Here is a 20680-nt window from a genome sequence, read left to right on the forward strand (position 1 = left end):
AAGCCACTGCTGCTGCTGCTGCTGCTGCTGCTGCTGGTGCAGGGATCTGCCTTCCATTGGGCTGCTCAGGTGTAAGAATTCAGAAGCCTCTTCACAGCTGCTTGCACCCTCCAGGACCCTTGGTGCCGTACACCACAGTGCATGCCTGCTTCAGAGACCAGTTTGGGGGTGGGGGAAGGGGCAGAGACAAACCCTGGCAGGCTGATAGGACCCTCAAAGGGCTGGGCAAAAGTGGAGTGGGCAGCCACAGCGTTTCCTTTAGCACTTGGGGTGCTCTCAGCTGCCTGCTATGGCCAAGCTGAAGGCTCTCTATCAAAACCTATCCCTCACCCTCTCCTCCTGCCCCTCCCTGCCACACACACATCCCCCTTCAGACAGAGTGTGGGGAGATGCAGGCCAGGTCAGGACCTCCTCTCTTTGTTTGGTCCCTCCTGGCAAGCACAAAAGGCACCAAAGGAGAAACAAGGAGAGATGACAACTACCTCCACGGCTCTCGCTGTCTGCAGGTTTCACTTGAATCGGGCGCGCCATCTGCAATGGAAGAGAAATGCAGAGGGTTAGAGCTTGGCCCATCTGCCTGGCACACAGCACTGGCACCAGGGTGCCCCTGTTCTGCCTGCTGTGCAGAGCAGGGAGAGTGGCAGAAGGAAAGCCAAGACGTTGTGACGGCAACCAGAACCCTTTGGAGAAGGGACGGCATGGATTTGAGCCTTCTGAGGAGGCAATCTGGCTCTTCTCCCTGCTCAGCTGCTTGCCTGCTGCAAGTGCCCACGATGCAGAAACCTCCTCCTCCTCCTCTTCCTCCTCCTTCTCCTCAGACACAGCAAGTGGCAAAGAAAGGACTCCAAGGAAGCAGCTCACCCCCGTGAAGCTAGAGCCTGAACAGTGGTCAGGGTGGCCTGAGGTGAGACTATGCCTGGCAGCTCCTCCTTTGCCTGCTCTGACTCACTGCAGATGTAGAACCATAGAATGGTCTGGGTCAGAAGGGACCTCCAAAGGTCATCCAGTCCAACCCCCTCTGCAGTAAGCAAAGGCATCCTCAGCTAGATCAGGTTGCCCAGAGCCTTTTTGAGCCTCACTTGCAGTGTCTCCAGGGATGGGGCCTCAACTACCTCCCTGGGCAACCTGTTCCAGTGTTCCACTGGTCACCTCACCTACCTGAGCCACTTACTTCCCCTACAGGACGGAGGACAGACTGCCTCTGAGCATGGCTAGGAGCAGTACACCAAGCAGGGATGTTGTTTCCCCTTCCCCAGCCCTCATGCAGTCAGAGCTCAGTGCACCAGAGTAGATCTAGAGAAGGGCAGAGATGCTCTCCAGCAACACCTGTCCACAGAGGCAATGCTCAAGCTGAAAGCACCAAAACTCCTCTCACTTGTATGTGGAGAAGAGCTGAGCTGTTTACCTCTCTTACACCTGTTAGAGTCACCAGCAACAACCCAACCAAGGGCAACAAGCCTGAGTGGTAGCTCAGCTCAGGTGCTGAGGGGACTGTCCAGGTGAAGACAGCAAATCACTTCTACCCCAGGGCTGCTGCATTTAGTAACCCACAGCTCCAGCCCATTGCAAAGCAGTGCAAGTCTGCTGCAGGGCCTGGGGGTGACCTGTGCTGCCCTGAAAGGCAGGGACAAGCTGTAGCCTCCTTCCCAGGCTAGCAGGATCCAACTGAGCCAGATCTCCTCTGAGGAGCAGTGTCCAAGGCAGACTTCCACATTCACAGCACAGCTCACTCCACGTCTCTCAGCACCGTTCACAGAGGCTGACGGTGACTTCAGTCAGTGACATCCATCACAAAACCCACACAGAACATTGCAGCTGAGACCTGCACACAAGCTGCAGGTGCAGGCATCATCCTCTGTCCCCTCTCTTAGGAAACACCCTCAGGAAAAACAGCAACACCAACAAGACTGCAAATGAAAGCAAGACATAAAAGTCACTAACTGAGATGTCTTTAGAAGCCAGCATGCAAAATGTGGAGCTGCTGTCAGCCTCCAAGTGGTGGCTGAGCCAGGCTGGCCAGAAACCAGAGGCAGAGCCCACAGTCATGACAGCTAGAGGAGACTCCTGAAGTAACTTTGCAGCTCACTGGACAGAGATGCCAAGCTGAAGGCTGCCCATGGCATGGCACAGCACGGACTGCTGGGCACAGGAGAGTGCTTGTGGCAGCTGGGGGCTGTGAGCTGGCTCCCAGTGACTGCTGGATCTCAGGCAGGATGAGCAGAAGCTAGGACCAGCCCCAAGGAATACCATCCATGCCTCAAGGAGTGGCATGGGGCTGCTTGGCAGAGCCAGGGATTGGCTGGCAGCTCCCCAAAGGAAGGCCAAGCTGCTGCCACGCTGCACCTCAGCTCCCAGGACCTGCTGTGCCATTTGGAGGAGAGGGAAAAGCAGAGGGTCCCTTTCCCACTCCTGCCCAGCTGCAGGGGTTTGTAGAGCTCCTAACACCAGGCTGTGCTGCCATGTGGCCCCAGCATGTGCAGCACTGCTACTCCTCAGCCCCTGGGCTGCTGCTCCTTCAGCCCATGAGCCGGGATGGGAGGCAGGGGTTCAGAAGGATGCAGTCAGACATTACTCCAGAAAGCCTCCAACTCCCTCACTGAGAGGCTGTGGCTCCTATCACTGCTCACAGCCTCTGGCAACGTGCCCCTGACTGCTGAGGCTGGGGGTGTTTGGGCAGCAGGCTGGGAGGGAGAGGGCAGGCAGCCCAGATGTGTGCTGGAAAGAGAAGGCTCAGTGTGGAGCCAAGAGGGGCAGCTGGCCACCTCGTTCCCCACTGCTCCCACAGCACTGAGAAATAGCTTTGTTTCTACTCAGGATGCAAAACCAGGATTAAGCTAAACAGATGGGGAGGGAGCTGGAGGGACAGACTCAGATCTCAGTTTCTGTGAGGAGCAAATCCATATGGGGGAAGGGAGGGAAGGAGGGATGCTATGGAAGCCAAAAGCATCACACCCCCACGTGAGCATGGACCCACCCAGGGATGCTGGGGCTGAAGGCTTGGGGCAAGGAGTTGGAAAGGATGGGGGGAGGTGAAGGAGGGGGTTAAGTACCTGAGGACATCTCCCTGTCCCCTCCCCCAACAGGGCTGTCACTCCAGTTCCCAGCACCTAGGGTAAAGGAGGTGTTGTCATGGAAACGGTTATTCACCACACGGAACCTGACATTTGTGGTTGCCATGGAAACCAGCTCTTGGGGGCATTCCCTCTGCTTTGCACAAAAGAGACATTTTGATATGATCTCTGGGGAGGGGGCCCCCCTCTACCCATCTGTCCACCCCTTCCCTCCCCCCCCCCCCCCCCCAACATCCCAGGGACTGCGATGCAGCCAAGGGTGCACTGCAGGGCCTGCCCCTGGGCTGGGCAGCGTGGCTGGCCTTAGGACCCTGCCCACCATAGGAGAGGACACCCTCCGGGGCCACACACACACACACAGCAGGGCCACATGCCCACAGCAGGGCCATGGCAGGGTGCCCACAAGACAGCAGTGGCGGGAGAGGTGCCAGAACTGATGGCAGCAGTGACGTGGGCTCAGCGCCGGTGCGAGTCTGGAAGCGGTGTCTGGCTGCAGTGACAGGAGGAAGGGGGAGGGCTGCCCGGGGTGAGATCGCACATGTGGGCTGCTCTGAGCTCCACAGCTGTGCCAACAGCTTCTCTCCTGCCTACCTGACAGGGCACCACGGCAGGGCATGGGAAGATTTCCCCCCCTCTGCCAACGTCAGAGCAAGCCCTCAGTCGAGCTGTCCGTTTCCAGAGACCTTGCCGGCTCCGGGGGCTTTGAAAGCCACCCACGGGACTGAGGTCTGGTCTCTGGGCTGGTTTGCATCTGCTCTGGGAGATGATGTGGGGAAGGAGGAGAAAACAAAGCACCAGAAATGTGGCCAGATGAGGAGAACAGGAGAAGAGCAAGATTCTCTGCTTGCTGCTTGCTCAGATGGGAGGACTCCCAAGCGAGGCAAAGGCAGGCATGGTCCTCCTTGCAGAGAAGTGGACACCCAGAGGCTTCCACAAGCAGGACACCACCACTCCAGGCCTTCCAAGGCCCATGCTGCCACCAAAGATGAACCAAACACCAAAGGCCTCTCAAGCAGAAGCCTGAGCCTACAAATGTAAGGAGTCCACAGCTGCTTTAACTCAACAACACAGGTTGCAAGCTGTCAGAAGAGTCCTTGTGAGGTCCTAAACTTTGTGTACAGGTCTCAGGGAGCTCTGTCTCTCTACAGGAACTCAACAGACAGGAAAGATGGCCAGGATTTACCCCTTCCATTCGAGGAAGAAAAGAGAGCAGCAGGACAACAAGGAGGACATGCTTCTGGCTTGCACAGCAGCCTCTGGAAGGACAAGTTCTGCTGGCCTCCAGACACCATCTCAAGCTGCACAGCAATCAGAGGCCACCCCTGAGTCTAAGAAAGCCATATCTGTAGGTGCCCAGCTGGGCCCCCAGTCCCAAGAGTCAGGATGTGCCTGCCATAAATTCCAAGTGCCAAGCAGGTGCAGATGCAGAGCCATGAACACAAGGCTGGGAACACACATGTGCCATGGAGGACCTGAGGGAATGATTGATGAGCCTCTACCTGCCTCGCTAGCTGAGCTTTATTTTCCTCATTAAATTATTCAGCTGAGCATTCCTCTTCTTCTTCTTCCTTTCTGAAGAACAACACATTAATTAATATTTAGCATATGCTGTCAGGCCACTACAGGCCAAATGTCCCCCATCCTGAACCCTCCACTCCCACACTTCACAGTCCTTCCCACACACGGGCTAAGAGCTGGCAGCTCCATGAGGCACTGGACTCAAGAAACCTTCTGGAGTCACACGCAGCAATGGACACCAGATGGGCAGCACATGGGAGGGGGCAAAGCTCCCCCTGCTCCCCTTCCCTTTAGCTTCTCCCTCCCGTTTGCCCTCCTGGTTGGATGCACACCTTCCCTTTCCAAGCACAGCTTTCCCCTCTGCAGCCTGCTGCTCCCACAGACGATGTTTCTCTCTCTCTCTGCATCACTCTCCTCCTCCCCAGCACACAACCTTTGGTAGCTTGCTTGCTTTGGCACCACTGGTGGGGAGCAGCTGGTGAGCCTGATGGGGCACCAAGCTGTACTGCCCACCAGACTGACTGTTAGATGTTCCAAAGCACTGCCAGCTCTGGTTCCTGCACAGCCCTTGGGTTGCAGTGAGGAGATACCAGTGGTAAGAGAGTCACTGCAGCCCAGAGGAGCCTGGAGGCTTCCAGGGCAGAGGCCTTGCTGGTGAATGTTTAGATTACATCCCACCCCCAGCATCTGGTCAGCAGAGAGAAATGGGGAACCATGCTCTGTTTGGGATCCCCACCTTGCTTTCAGAGAAATGCTCCCCTACCCTTGCAGCCCTCTTGGGATCGAGGATCTAAGGACAGTTCCTGGCTCCACTAAAGCCAGAGGAAGATTTGTTGTTGGTTTCACCATTTCTCACCCCCATTTCCCTCACCACACCCCCAAAAAGCTCTTTCTGGGGGTGAACCAGCTCCCCACATTTCCACTGCTGCCCAGCATGAGCTCAGCAATCTGGAAGCCACATTCTCCAGAGAGGAGCACTGACCTTTAGCTCTTGCTTCCTCAGCTTTCAAACTGCACAAGCTGGATGGAAGGAGAAAGCCCCCTGGGATGGCAGGGCAAGCCTCTCTATTAATTAGGAGTAAGTGATGTAAAATAGCCCCTCAGGTGCAATGCAGGGGAAGCTCATAGTGTTAAGAGGGTCAGAGGCAGAGAACATGAAACACACAACGCAGGCTGACTCCTCTGGGACGTCAGGAACCAAAAGGCATCCAAGGCTATTGGCAGAATCAGGTCCTAAGCTCTTAGGCTTTGCAAATTGTGGGCTGGTCCTCTTCTGGCCAGTTAAAAATGCTCTGCCTGAATAATCACAACCACTTCTAGCTGTGCAGAGCACATCAATCTCAAGGCTGGTTTGCTCATTTGGATTCTGTTTCTGGTCAGGAGTGCGAGCAGTGACGGATTGGTGCCAGCATCACTGCTCCAGTCTGCTGCTTGCACCTTTCCACTGCCATCTCAGTGCACCTCCAGCCTCTCTCCAGGACAACCACCCTGCCCTGAGAAAGGGGAAAATTGATCTCACACAGAAACATCAGCAACATTAGCAACAAGCACCATTCCATCACAGCTCTGAAGGCTGCTTATGAATTCACCCCATCCAATTCCATTATGGAGGAGACAAGGATAATTATGAGTCCTGTGTACCAGGTGGAGGAATCAAGGCACATGATGATGAAGGTCATGCAGTAAGGCTGTGACAGAAGCAGGATGCAAAGGTCCACAGTCCAAACCACCACACCTCCTGCCTGCATGGCTAAGGCCATCTCTTTTTGCATGAGCATGAGGATGAGCAGAGGGTTGGAGCACCTCTCCTGTGAGGACAGACTGAGAGACTTGGGGCTACTCAGTCTGGAGAGGAGAAGGCTCTGAGGAGATCTTCTTGTGGCCTTCCAGTACCTGAAGGGGGCCTACAAGAAAGCTGGGGAGGGACTTTTGAGGGTGTCAGGTAGGGATAGGACTGGGGGGAATGGAACAAAAATAGAAATGGGTAGGTTCAGATCAGATGTTAGGAAGAAGTTTTTCCCCAAGAGGGTGATGAGACACTGGAACAGGTTGCCCAGGGAGGTGGTGGAAGCCTCATCCCTGGAGGTTTTTGCAGCCAGGCTGGATGTGGCTCTGAGCACCCTGCTGTGGTGTGAGGTGTCCCTGCCCATGGCAGGGGGGTTGGAACTGGCTGAGCCTTGAGGTCCCTTCCAACCCTGCCAATTCCATGATTGTTGAAGGACTTCACCCAACTGCTTTGTGTCACCAGGAAGAGGACTCAAACTCTCCAACTCATCACTTCTATTTCTTTGGGAGGTATTTTCCCTAACCCCAGCACAGAGGGCAAATCAGGCAGAGCATGGAAGCTACCCCCTCTTTCCCCCCAAAGCCGAGTGCAGGCAGGAGGCAGGAAGCAGCCAGCCAAGCAGCACGCAGACCACAACACACCACTGGCTGCTTTGCCTCTTGGCTTCTCTGCTGTGCTGTGTTCCTTCTCCTTTAACACAGTCAGACAACCTTGTCTCCACTGGAGCTAGTGCTGCTCTGGGAGGCAAGGCAAGGAACGTATCGCCATGACTCAGAAAGCCTTTGTGTCTCCCTCCTCTCTCTGTGGAAGTGACAGCACCATTACTGTGCATTAACATCAGACACCCAGTAGGGAAGCCAGCCCAGCACAGCAATTACAGCCCTGACTGTGGACCTGGCTGTTTGGTGGACATGTTTTAAGTGCAGCCTCTCAAAGCTCCGTGGTCAGTCTGTCCTCGTGGGGCTCCTTCCTTGATGTTTCAGTGCACCACAGGGCACTGCATCAAGGAGGACATTTAGACAATCTTCCCTCTTTTGCCCTGACCTCTCCTTGTCACTTGTGATTAGTGCCACTGAAGGTCCAAGCAGCTTTTTAGGTGAGGAGATGAAAGTAGCAGCTTCCTCAAATCCTTTTTCTACAGGTGCTAGGACAACAAGGTTCCCCCAGAGGCAACAGGAAGGCAAAATCCTGGGCCAAATTCAGGTGAGTACCTTTCTGGTTTCAAGGAGGCTTTTCTGTAGTGTAAAGAGCAGTATTTGGCCCCAAATATCCTCCTGCTCCTCCCCATTCTTGTGAGACAGAGCTGAAGGAACTGAAAACCCCCAATGCTCCTCTAAGCAAGTCCTTCAAGCCCAGAAGAGATCATTCTGGCCACCAGAAAGCCACAGGCCCAAGGAGATCTTGGTCCTCAGCCCCAGAGTCCTGTGTCAGCTGCAGGATCTTGCTCCAGCAGAGGCAGGGTCATGCTGTCCTCAGCTTGCCCAAGGAGGCTTTAATCACAGAAGCTCAAAGTAAGGTAGAAAGTGGTTAGCAGGCCTCCAAAAAGCAGGAAGAAGATGCTATGAGGTGGGTCACCAAGTTACTCTGAGGAAGTGTAAGAAAGCTGGAGAGGTGAAAGCTGGGAACACTGCCACACTCGACTGGCTTTGATCTGTCTGTCAAGCTGGTTGGAGAAGACATCCACAGAATCACCACAGAATCAACCAGGTTGGAAAAGACCTCAGAGATCATCAAGTCCAACCTATTACCTAATACCTAACACCACCTGACAACTAAACCCTGGTCCAAGCTTTCTTTCAACCAGGGATGGAGACTCCACCACCTCCCTGGGCAGCACATTCCATGGTCAATTCCTCTTTCTGGGAAGAACTTTCTCCTCACCTCAATTCAACACCCATCCTGGCCTGCACTCACTGCTGCACCACTGCCCCTGCTTCACTGGCCACCTAGCCAGGCTCAGCTGCTTCTCCATGAGCAAGTAGGAGCCTCCAAGGAGCTCAGCAAACTGGCAAAGGGCAGAGTGAGGGGCACAGGAAGCCTGAGCTGACAGCCAGCCAGGTCTGCAGAGCTTGCAGAGGCTTCGTGGCTGTAAGGGAAGGTTAACAGCCTGCAGTCAGTGCCTCAGTGCAGCCATGCCCACTCCTCCTCTTCTCCCTCCATGGCAAGTTAATTGCAGTGGCTGGGGAAGAGGTCTCTGCTCATTTAACACCCAGTGGTAGCTGCAGACAGGGCCAAGCAGATGGCAGCAAGAAGCCTCTGCCCTGGCTGCTGAGCACAGGCCCAGTGTACCAGTTCCCATGGCAACCCTTAACAGTCTGAGCAGTGCAAAATCTCCTGCAATAACCACAGGCCCACGGGAGAATCCACTGGAAATGGGCCTAAGTCCTGTGCCACCCTAAGAATCCTCTGAGCCATCTCTTCTCCGGGCTGAGCCACAGCACTTATGGCTGACACCAGACAAACTGCTTCACTTTGGCTGGGTGCACAGAGAGGAAGAGAGGCCCAGAGTGACTGCAGGATCTCCTTGGAGATATCCAAAACTCACCTGATCACTGATCAGATGCAGGCAGCCCTGCTCTGAGCAGGGTTTGACCACCACAGACTCCAGAGGTCTCTGCCAACATTAAACTACTCTGTGATTCTACAGCCACATCCACAAACACTTCTGTGCCCTCAACCAAACCAGTGCAGAGTCATGCTCAGGAGTGGGGGTGTCTTTGCAGAGATGCAGCTCTGTGTGGGTTGGTGCCCAGGTGCCCACCAGCACAGGTGCCAGCTCCAACAGACAGAAGCCTCCATGCTAGAGGGAAATGTCAGCACCCAGTTGTGCAAAGGGCAACAGTTCTAGGGAGAAAGGGAGGCCCCTGGTGCACAGCCCAGAGCCTGGATGTGTGCTGTTGTCACTGTGTGGGAACTGGAGGTGATCTTTAATTTTATTATCCTCCCAATCCTGTAGGCAGCAGGAGCCAATGTTTGCCTTGGCAGCTTGCTCTCCCCCTGCCTCTTCAGGGTATGTACTTCATAGGGCTGCTGCCTTGCCTCACAGATAGTTCTCAGCCCCTCAAGCCAAACCTCCACCCTCATAAGCATTTGCAATTCTCTCTGCAGTGAACAGATGCTTCTGTGGCTCCTCATCATGGGACTGCTTCAGCTCAGGTGCCTTCACATCCTGCTGCTGCCATTTCAACGAGCCAGCCCTGATTGCTCTCTGTTATTGCTGTTTTCTACTGATAATGTTGCATGGCTCTCATGAATTTGCTGATACTGTCTAACAAACCTGCAGGATGGACACAAGAAACATCTCTCTGCCCTGCCCACAGGCTCAAACTGCAGGGGCTACCTCTAAGACCAACAACCAGAGCCCAGCTTCAGCCCCCAACCAAACCTTCAGGCCCCCTCCACCGCTCCTCAGCTTTGCCAGCTACAGCATCCTGTAGTGTCCACGGCAAGAAACTTTCAGCAAACCTGGGCCAGGCTGGTTTCACATCAGCACTCGTACTAAAGAAAGGTGAGGGGGGAATGAGATGCTTAGACCTCTCCACCAAACCCCCTCCAGTCACCTGTGTTCCCTCAGATCATCACAGGCTGTGGATCCTGACAGATGGCCCACAGTGAGCCCTTGCTCCTGACAGCACAGGAGACGGTGTGCCCACAGGGATGCCCTCTGCTCGAGCTCTGCTGGGTCTCTGCATTAATCCTTGTGCCCAACCATCTGAGTTAGTGCTGCAGCATCTCAACCCCTGGTGCATTCCCAGAGCCTCTCTCTGCCATAATGCTGCTGCTCTCTGTAATTTTCCATCCCTGTGTCCCCGCGTTCCCAAGCCGGCACCGTAGCCATGAGTTCTCCCCCTGATGTAGCCACATTTCAGTCCCCCCATCACTGCTCTTAAACTGCCCATATTCCCAGCTTGGATCAATACCAATTTCTGCCACTTACTTGCCTACCTTTCAGCAAGCCCTTCTTTGTTCTGCATAGAAATAAAACTGTAACTGTACCTTGCCAGAAGAATTACTTTTTTAAACCTTCCCCCCTCCGCTTCCTCCTTTCTATTCTTTTTTTTTTTTTTCCCCTCCCTCCCCTCTTCTTCAGGAGCAATTTTATGTAATTTGCAACTGTCTGACTGCAAATGAAAAGAGACACAAAGCATTTCTGCAAAATACTGAAAAGCTGGCTGCTTTTCCCCTCAAATTTCACTTAGCAAGAGGCTTTAACTTGGTGTGTGATCACTGCGTGTCATTAATAACCTCTCCAGCTCCTTTCAGAACTCAGCAAAGTGAAGGCACAATCAGGAATCAAAGGAATGGGTTATTGAGATATAATATCGTTTCACCAAGCCAGGGAAGAGTGTTCCAGGGAGTGGGGAGAAGGTGAAACACTGCACTGCTAAGCTGGCTGGCAGCTGAAGAGGGCTCTAGGTTCAGGAAGAAGTCTAAGGGCTTTGACTCCCTCTGCTATTCAGAGCCAAGCATTTTTGCCTCTCTTCAGCCCCCAGGAGTTGTGTGTCTTTCCCCAAGGCCTGTGGACTCACAAAGGGAGCTGGTTCCTGGTTTGTGCCTCAGGCAGATCTGTCTCCATCTCAGTTGAGTCTTTGGAACCCAGCAAACTGCTTTATTTGGACAGTCAGACTGAATCCTGCCGTTGCCCAGCCTGTCCTCAGGGAGCAAAACTGGGCAGCAAAGCTTTGCACATGCAGGATGGGAAGGGAAGAGAATAGGAACATGTCAGGCTGGTTAGGAGGTGGAGCTGGTTAGGAGGTGGCAGAGAAGTGGCCATGGGGCTGGCCCTGCCTATCTGCTGCACAGCACAAGCTGCTGTGAGCAGGGGGTGATGTGCTCTCTCTCCTTTAGCACAGGTGCCCACCAGGCTGATGGGCAACCCTTGTCTGGCTGTATGCCAGCCCTTTGGCTGTGCTGAGGTTGCTGTCCACACCTGAGGGACACCACAGTGTTGGGAAACAGGCTCCTTGCCCATACAGCCACAAGGCAGGGCATTTTTCCTGCTTAGCCCAGCTAACAGAGAATCCTGGAATGGCTCAGGTTGGAAGGGAGCTCAGAGATCATCTGCTCCAACCTCCCTGCCCTAGGCAGGGACACCTCTCAACCGGACTCAGTTGCTCAAGGCCTCATCCAGCCTTCAACACTCCCAGGGAGGAGGCATCCACAACCTCCCCAAGCAGCCTGTTCCAGAGTCTCACCACTCTCAAACTGGAGAACTTCTTCCTCAGCTCCACTCTAACCCTGCTCTCCCTCAGCTTCAACCCATTCCCCCTTGGCCTGTCTCTAGACACCCTCAGGGAAAAGTCTCTCTGCAGCCCTCCTGTAGGATCTCTTCAGCTATTGTAAGGCAGCTCTAAGGTCCTCCTGGGGTCTTCTCTTCTCCAGGTTGAACAACCCCAGCTTCCTCAGCCTGGCCTCATAGCAGAGCTGCTCTCCAGCCCTTGGATCATCTTTGTGGCCTCCTGGACTCACCCCAACAGCTCTGTGTCCTTCTTCTGCTGGGGACACCAGAACTGGAGGCAGGATTGGAGGCGAGATCTCAGCAGAGCAGGGGAAAGGGAGAGACCTGCTGGCCACAGTCCTCTTGATACAGCCTAGGACACAGCTGCCTTCTGGGCTGCACTGCTGGCTCACGTTGAGCTTCTCACTTGGCATCCTTTTAAGCTCCTGAGTAAGCCTGGGTGATCAGATCCTTCTGCTAATCCACCCAGGATGAGCTTTACCTCTCTGTACCAGGAAGCTCCATCCTTCCTTCCCCAAAGGAAGGTTCACACATTTGTTACTTCCAGACTGCCCTGAGAGCAGCTCCCCAGCTCTGCAGGCAAGGCACGAGTTTAGGGAAGGTGATTACACAGCTGATCACCTTCTGGCTTTCTGTGAAACCAGGCTAGCAAAACAGGGCTGCAAGCCACCTCAGGTCAGCCAGCCCATATCCATGCCAAGACCAACACATCAAGACTCTGCACATCATGGGTGGAAGCCTCTTCCATTCTGGTGGTAACCATCTCTAAATGGATCACTAAAACGACCGAAAAAGAGAGAATCTCCCTGCCTTGGTCACTGCAGGTCTCTCATTTCCAACAGAGAGGCTAAACATGATGAAGTGGTGGATTGCCAGCCTGAAAACAGACAGCTCCAAATACAGCACAGCTCATCTTCATCTTAATCCTGAAGCTTAATTACACCACATTGCTCATTAACTGTCTCCAGACAAACATGTTCCAAAGTACTCAGCTAGCACAGACTTCTTCCTATTCCCAAGCAGTTTCTTACACCTCCCTTAACATAAAAAGCCTTGAGATCATCATATCTCAGCTAAACTGCTGCTTTAAACACTACTCCATGCAGCACTGGGTAACCACAGAGAGCACAAACAGCAGAGAGCAAAACATGCAACAAATTCCTGAAGTAAAACTGCAGCAAAACTGAGGGCTTGTAGTGAAGGGATGAGGGGCAGTGGCTTTGAGCTGGAAGAGAGGAGATTGAGAGTGGAGAGGAGGAAGAGATTCTTGACAGTGAGGGTGGGGAGACACTGGAACAGGTTCCCAGGAAGGCTGTGGATTCCCCCTCCCTGGAGGTGGTCAAGGCCAAGTTGGGTGAGGGTGGAAGATGTCCCTGCCCATGGCAGGTGGGGGGGGGGGGGGGGTTGGACCTGGATGATCTTTAAGGTCCCTTCCAACCCAAATCATTTCACGATTCTATGAAATCACTTTGAACCTCCTGAGTGTCACAGGAACAACCTTTCAGAGTCCCTCTACAGACAGGTCTGTGCTCTCCATCATGTTCCAGCACTGTGCAATGACTCATCACAACTGCTCCTCCATCCTTCGACTTCCTCTTACAGACTCTCTCAATCCTCCCCCTGGACCAACACACGAATGACCTTGCTTTAGCCTCCAAAGCTGACCTTATCCCCTCACCACAAAATTCACTCCACCACTATTTGAGCACCTGGTGATCTGCACTCCTTCCACTTGCTGCCCTGAGATAACCCAAACCTAGTAAAGATCCTATTAGGTGGTGATTAAAGCTACAGGAATTTTCTAGCCCTCAAAGGGCAGCGCAGGCCCAGGCTAAAAGGGAGCACAGGTAAAGAAATAAGGGAAAGGATGTGTGTGGAGGTGCTGAAGGGAGCTGGGAGAGGGGAGGGAAGCTCTTTGGACCTGTATGGGTTAAAAAGGAAACATCAAGGTTAAGAATTTCTAACCCATCTCCAGAGAGCCCTGGTTTACATGAATTATTCTGCTGCCTTCAGCACTCAGGGCCTCCTGTGAGCTTCTGTCTACAAGTACCCAACGGCCTCTGCCTGCTCACCTCCAAATGAATCCTTACAACATCAACCCCCTCAGAGCAGCCAGGGAACTGCCCAGTCAAAGCTCTCAAATCAGACCAAAATGGCAATGGCAACAATTCACAACTCCTTTCAGCTCACCAGCAGGGAGGCAGAGGACTTCCCTGCAAGGAGGGACCTGTTCCACAGTGCCTGGCTTCCTGCAATCCCTACTGCACTCTGCTCCTAACACCAGCTGTGGAGGGAGCAGGATCCAGGAACAGACCCACAGCTAATTCAGCAGTCTTGGGCTCAGCTATAGAATCCATTTGTCTTCCAAAGAATGGGATGTGGCAAGTCTTGTAGTTTTGGGTTTTTTTTTTTTTTGGAGGGGGAGATTTGGGGAGTTTGGTTTTTTGGGGGGAGGAGGGAAGGAATTTGTTGGGGTTTTTTTCTGAGATGTTGATCCAGCTCAGCCACTGCACAAGAATTCATCACCATGACCAAAAATGACCCAAAGGTCCTGCACAGAACCACCCCAGAGACTGTTCCAATGCCCTGCAGGGAGTGGATATACCAGGAAGTTCTGCATACCTGGTCCCTTCTCTTGTCTCCTGACACTTTTCAGTGCAGGCTGGGGCCACTCACTTCACCCCACAGGCCACAGCTCCCTAGTGACAGGGACAGGTACCTGAAGATGTCACATCACACCACAGAGACCAAAGAGCAACACAGAGACAGGCTTGGCCTCAGCAAGATGCCTAAAAGAGCAGCAGCTCTTGAAGAGCAGTGCTGTGCTTTGGCTCCCACATCCCTGCTCTAAACCTCAAACTACTCTTCTCTTTCACAAGCAGGAACATTAACCTAAGCCACTCCTCACCCTCACTCCCTCCCTCCCCCTGACAATCCCCGTGGCATGAACCTCAGGCACAATTCACTGGGACTTACCCCTGGCAAAGTCTTCTGTTCATGCAGTGCTGTCTGGGCTTTGATGGCAGAGTCTCTGGCACAGTATGTGAGGAATGCACAACCTGCAGTGGATACAGCAAGCATCAGGTTAGCCATGCAACTGCAGATGCAGGTCAGCACATTACTCTCTGGTACCAGCAGGTTACCCAAGTACAAGAACTACAGGTGCTGCCCTGGTCCAGCAGGTCTCCATCACAACATTTCTGCTCAGGCACAGAGGAACTGCCTAGGACAGCCCTGGGGTGAGAGTTGAACAGAGGGTGAAGGGCTTGCTAATTAAAGGTGAGAATGTTGTGGCATCTGGATGTGTCAAAAGACAAAGAAACAACATTCAAGGGCTTGCAGGCCCCATCCAAGGTCTGCTGAAGCAATGGAAGGGATCCCAGTGAATCAGTCAGGTTGGAAATGGGTGTTGAATGAGGTGGGAAACGACAGGGGAGGAAATGACAAGCTAGCACTGCCTGTGGGAAAAACAGCCCAAACCACAAAGATCAGAAAAGATGCAAGGCCCAGGGTGATTACTGCTACCAAAAAGGCAAGGAAAGAAGAAAAGCAACTGGGATTTTAGGATCCTGTGATGATCCAGGTTCATGGAATGCTACAGAAGGCCTTTCTGTGCCATGCACATCCCCACCCCATGTGCACCAACACACAGAAGCACAACGAGGGAAAGAGAGAGGACAGGAAGCAGAATGCATTCTGCTAGGGCCAACTCAAGAAGCAAGATGAAAAACACAGGGAAAAGGCCAAATCCTGACATTCTTAGTCAAGGTTTGAGTCAACATCTTAGCCAAACACTGGAGCCAAGGGAGGAGGGGAGGAACTGTAACCCCTTCAGAAAGAATAGGGATCATCTTTGGGTGCTCTGATGCTAAGAATAATCAAATGCAACTAAGCAAAAGAGGAAAAATTTGGCTGGTTATCAAGAACCATTTCCTAGCAGAGAGAGATTTATTAGACTGTGGAATGATCTCCCCAGGGAAGTGCCTGGAGCTCCGTCACTTGAGTTGCTTCAGATGAGGATGGGCAAAGCACTGGAGAATAGACTCCAAACGCTAGGATGCATCTGACCCCTTCACTCATCCTGCTCCTATTCACAGTGGCATTTCACATCCTAAGCAAAGGCAGGACAGGGCCCTTCAGCTTGTTGCTGGAAGCTGTGCTGGGGCTGCAGATGCATTGTTAAGGCCCAGAGAGACCTGTTCCTTCCACTCACCTTCTTGTGCCTGGCTTGGGGTAATCCGAAGCTGCTTCAGCTTTCCATGGATCCAAAAGTGGATGTAGGGCAGGGGCTGTCTAGATCTCTCCCCTCCCTCCCAGAGTACACAACACTTTTAGGCCATGTGGAAGCCAGGCTGCCCAGAGGGGTTGTGGAGTCTCCTTCTCTGGTGGCTTTCAAGACCCATCTGGATGCATTCCTGTGTGACCTGTGCTGGATTCTATGATCTTGCTCTGGCAGAGGGGTTGGTACTGGATGATGTCTGGAGGTCCCTTCCAGCCCCTAGCATCCTGTGATCCTCAGGACAATCCCAACCCATGGCAACAAGACTATGCTGTTCTTCCACCCCCAACTCCAAGAAGTTGCTGCAGCTAAGCAAATCACATCTGTCCTCACAGCTCTTGCTAGTGGGGGGGGGGGAAATTAACCCAAACCTTCAGAAACAGCAGGGAAGTATTAAATATCTCTAACAGGGAGTTGAAGCTCCTGGGGATCTTATCAATGTCTGTAATTATCTGAGGGGTGGGTGTCAGGATGAAGGTGCCAGGCTCTTTTTGGTGGTGCCCAGTGTGAGCACAAGGAACAATGGATACAAACTGGAACCCAGAGGGTTCCAGCTCAATGTGAGGAGAAACTTCCCTTGGTGTGAGGGTGCTAGAGGCCTGGAGCAGGCTGCCCAGAGGGGTTGTGGAGTCTCCTTCTCTGGAGACCTTCAAAACTCATCTGGATGCACTCCTGTGTGACCTGCACTGGGTGATCCTGCTTTGGCAGGGGGGTTGGACTCAATGATCTCTGGAGGTCCCTTTCCAACCCCTAGCATTCTGTGATTATTGCCCAGGGTTTTGAACTCAGAATTGCTGCACCAAGGCCAGATGGATAATTTAACAAATGCAGTGAGGCCAGGAAGCATGCAGGTAGCCTTCACTTCTCATGGCAAAGGCAGCTGGCTCTGTTGTTGGGGGGAAGCTTTCCTTTGCTTTTGTTTTCCCCTCACAGACTGCTGTGATGTGAAGCACCAGGAGAAGCCTCAACAGCATCTGTAGAACCAGAGAGACCAAGCACTGTTTCTAACAGATTTGGAGGCCTGGAATCCCAAATGCAGAAGCTTGCTTAATTCCACCTGCTGCTCCACTCCCACTACTGTGCAAGACACACAAGACCCCCTCCTAAAGATAAACAGGGTCAGGTTTAGAACAGAAAACTCTCATGTCAGGAGTTGGGAACAAGCAATTTATTCTACCAAGAGTTTCAATGTACCCTGTCCATGTGCAATGAAGACATCATCCTTGTCTCAGGAGAATTAGCCATCAAATCTAAGAAAAGTAAGGACAGGAGAGGAATAAATCTATGGCCACCTACCTGCTGAGCTAGACACTCAAACCTAGGCCCTGAGCCCCAATTCCAGTGCTCAGGAACAGCAAAACTGAGGCACTACACACTGGCAGGCTCAAAACCTTCAGTCCATGGGAGAATAAGGATTAAAAAGAAGGATTGGACAAAAGAGCAACATTTAGTGGGAATGAAGGAGAGACACTCCTCACACAGGGACAGAGTTATTATGCAAACCACTGTCATCATGGCAGGGCAGGGATTTGGAAAGCACAGCATCAATCCAAAAAAAAAAAAAAAAAAAAAAGTGCCATAAATCCCTTCCCTAGAGCCTTCCAGTCCTCCTCTTCCCTCCAGCAAAGGCAGCCCAAGACACTGCTCATCATATAGGTGCTCAGGTTATCTGTACCAAGAGGCAGCAGCCTCTGGAGACAGAAGCATCCTGCAGCTGTGGAGCCTGAAAATGTCCCACTCGAACCTCCTGTTTTCACTCCCAGGGCAATCCTTGCTGCTGCTCTGCTTTGAAAGGACATTTGCTCAATAGGAGCCACCTTGTCCTCCCTCCTCCCTTCACTCCAGCATGAAACAGCACTCAGGCAGCCTCTAATAACACTGTGCCTGGGCTGGACAGGGACAAACAAGCCTACAGGCACAGGACAGCCCTGTCTGCTGCTCCATCCCTGAGCTCTCCACGTCTCTAAGCTTTCAGAACGTTCAGCTCATTCATTTAATCTCATCCTTGCTTACCAAATGGAAGGAATCTGGGAGGCTGTGCTGGCTGCGGAAAGGAGGGAGCTAAAGAGATCAAATCCATTCTTTGGGAAACACAATTCCTGTCCTCCACAGCCAGAGGGTTTGGAGGTGGGATGCAGGAGTCAATTCTCTTCTCTTTGCAAAGTGCTGGTCAGAAATACAGAAAGGGGAGTTGTAGGAACACTGCACTCTAAGCCTAACTGGTAAACAAGTATTTGGGATAAAGAACATTCCTGAAGAGACATTATCTCCTGCAAAGTAACTCTTCAGCTGCTCCTTAGCAGTATTTACTTCAGCAAGAAAAGTGAAGCACCAGGCATTTTCTACAGCCTTCCTGTGTCCCCCTCCTGCCCAAGCCCAGGTGCCTGAAGCTCCCAGTAAGTTCCAAAGGCTGAATGAAAACTATGTTTGCCCAGCTAGGGAGGGTTTCGATGCTGTGACAGGGTCCTGCCTGGGGTTTTCAGGCTCCTGAAAACTTTTGAGCCTGACAGATTCACCCAGGGATCCACTGAAGAGTGGGGAGATGTGCACAGAGGTGCAAAGGGGCCTGTCACTCTCACTGGGTTTTCTCACTTCCACATTTCCTGCTTTAGTTCACAACAAACTTGGGCTGACAGGCTTATGACCCTTTGGGCACTTCTAACACCAAGTCAGTTCTGCCTGCTGAGACATGAGACATGGTGTTAAAAAACTGCTCAGGGTGTTGTTAAAAAGGCCTTGAAGGTCCTAGGCAAGGGGGCCAGCCAGGTGGTGTGGATGATCCACGCACAGAACAGGGAAGCAGAACAGCACTCAGAGCATTGTCTATAAAAATCAAGACATTACAAGTCCTAAACGGGGGAACTTGGACTGCTGGACAGTGAGAGCCTGGACCCTCAGTGGCCATGGAAGCATCATCTGCTCCCTCCCAGAACTGAGTGACTCATCTTCTTTTATATGATTTTTGAGTCTAGACTGTGATTGTTCTATTGATACAGCAAAGCACATATGAAAACCTGACCCCCCCCGCCCCTCCCATCTGCAGGGGTCCAGATGATTAGAAATCCTAAAATCAGTTGTGTTACAAATGCTGTAGTACTTACAGACTGTACTGTAGTGATTCTGCTGGAAGAAATCCTGTGCCACCTTAGTCATAAATTCTGTGCTACACTAATCATAAAAATTCTATTCAGAAAAAAAGAAAGAAAAAAAGCTTTAAGTGTAAACTATGACTTAGTGCCATCATCATTCTGCCAAGGATCTCTAAAGAATCTTTATGTCTCCTTAGGGTTGAGTGACACCACCCTACTCCCACTGGCTCAAGAAGGGTTTCCAGCTCCCTGTAAACAGAACCCAGCCCAGTTCCACTTGCAAGAGACTGCAGCAAAAGAAGAGGGGAAAAAAAATATTCTGTGCCTGATCCTCCCTACGAACCACACATCGGCTCTGGGATTTATAGTCCCTTCAGATCCTAAATGTTACTCCAGACAGCAGCAGCCTAAAGCCTTGAGCAAGAAAAGGCTGTCAGTTTGCAGAAGAGTGGGGTCTCTAGATTCAGCTTAGCATTAGAAATCACATCAAATACTTCAGCAGGGGAAGCATGGAGTCAGCGGGGAGCTTATCTACAAGCCTGCAGAAGCTGAGTCAAAACTCAGCTGCCAGTGAGGCAAGTGAGGTTGAGGTTTGCCTCCTTGTCCTTTGGAAAAGCCACCCATCTGTCCACATGCTTCTCCACATGCCCTGTGAGAGGGCTGCTCCTGGCCCTGCCATTCCCCTGCAGCTCAGCATCTCACACTCAAAAATAAAATCTCTTCGCTTTCCTTACCACGGACACTGCTAGGAAACCCATCCAGGAGGCCACAGTTGAGACTCATGGAGGAACTGCCTTCTGCCCAATCCTGGAACACAAGGCCAAAAATTTCCACTTGATTTTCCCTGCTTGGTCTCCTCCAACCCATTCCAAAAGCCTATTCAGATGTCTCCCTGCTTTTCCCATGAAAATATTAGCTTTAAGACAAACACTGCCATTAACATGCAAATGTATCTGTGATTAACATAAATAGAAAAACTGCCTCATGAATAATATTAGGAGGCTGGAACAGCATCAACCAGCAGTAGTCAGGTTGCTGAGCCATGGTCAGGCACTAAGAAAACCATTTTGTGATGGTGCTCATGTTTCTGAGAGGCCTGAAGGGCCCTCCTCTGCCTCCAGTGAATTCATCAGTTCTCAGCATCTGTACAGGGCACTCTTAGCTCTGGGGCTCTCACACCCTGCAGCCCAATTCATACCCTCCTGCCCCTGGCAGGCCTTTTCCACCCTTCCCTCCTCCCTGGGAAGAGAGGCAGCTGCTCAGCTCCATGGCAAGCTGCAAGAGACTGCAAGAGGAGCTGCTGGGCTTCACCAGCAGTGCTGGCTCCTCACTCAACTGCTTCTCCCAATTTAGGGAAAGAAAAGGAAAAAAGCAGATGGAAGATGCAAGTGAGGTGTCAATCAGATCTCACTGCAGAACTGGGAACACAGGGAAGAGAAAACTGAATCTGCTGTTACAACTGCCCCAGAAAGATTATGGCTTCTGTGTGGCACAGGGATGAGTGCAGTTAGCCAGATCTGCCAAAGCCTTCCCTAAGCAGGGGCTGGCAAGGCCTGGCCAGCTCCTGTTCAGTGCTTCAGGCCACCATGGCATCCAGGTGAGGCCTGGCATCCTCCAGGCCTGCTGATCCCAACAGGAGCAGCATATCCTCACCAGGTTGGCCTTCTTGTATGGAGCCTAAGATAGTGCAGCCAGTCC

General features: G+C 52.3%; 1 protein-coding gene across 18 annotated transcripts in view; it reads right to left on the reverse strand.

Annotated features, from left to right (window-relative positions):
• CELF5 (CUGBP Elav-like family member 5) overlaps nucleotides 1-20680 on the reverse strand; it is a 45741-nt gene that overhangs the window by 22805 nt on the left and 2256 nt on the right. For 10 of the 18 annotated variants that reach the window (XM_054396376.1, XM_054396385.1, XM_054396392.1 and 7 more), the window contains exons 2-3: nucleotides 14591-14673; nucleotides 483-531 (exon numbers count right to left, since the gene is read on the reverse strand). In XM_054396376.1, coding sequence (XP_054252351.1) covers nucleotides 483-531; nucleotides 14591-14673 — 132 coding nt within the window. Of the gene's footprint in view, nucleotides 1-476; nucleotides 532-14590; nucleotides 14674-20680 lie in introns of all 18 variants that reach the window. The other 8 variants (XM_054396389.1, XM_054396381.1, XM_054396388.1 and 5 more) reach the window with 2 other exon arrangements.

This window comes from Indicator indicator, chromosome 36, assembly GCF_027791375.1.
Source record: "Indicator indicator isolate 239-I01 chromosome 36, UM_Iind_1.1, whole genome shotgun sequence".
In the NCBI taxonomy this organism is placed as follows: Eukaryota; Metazoa; Chordata; class Aves; order Piciformes; family Indicatoridae; genus Indicator; species Indicator indicator.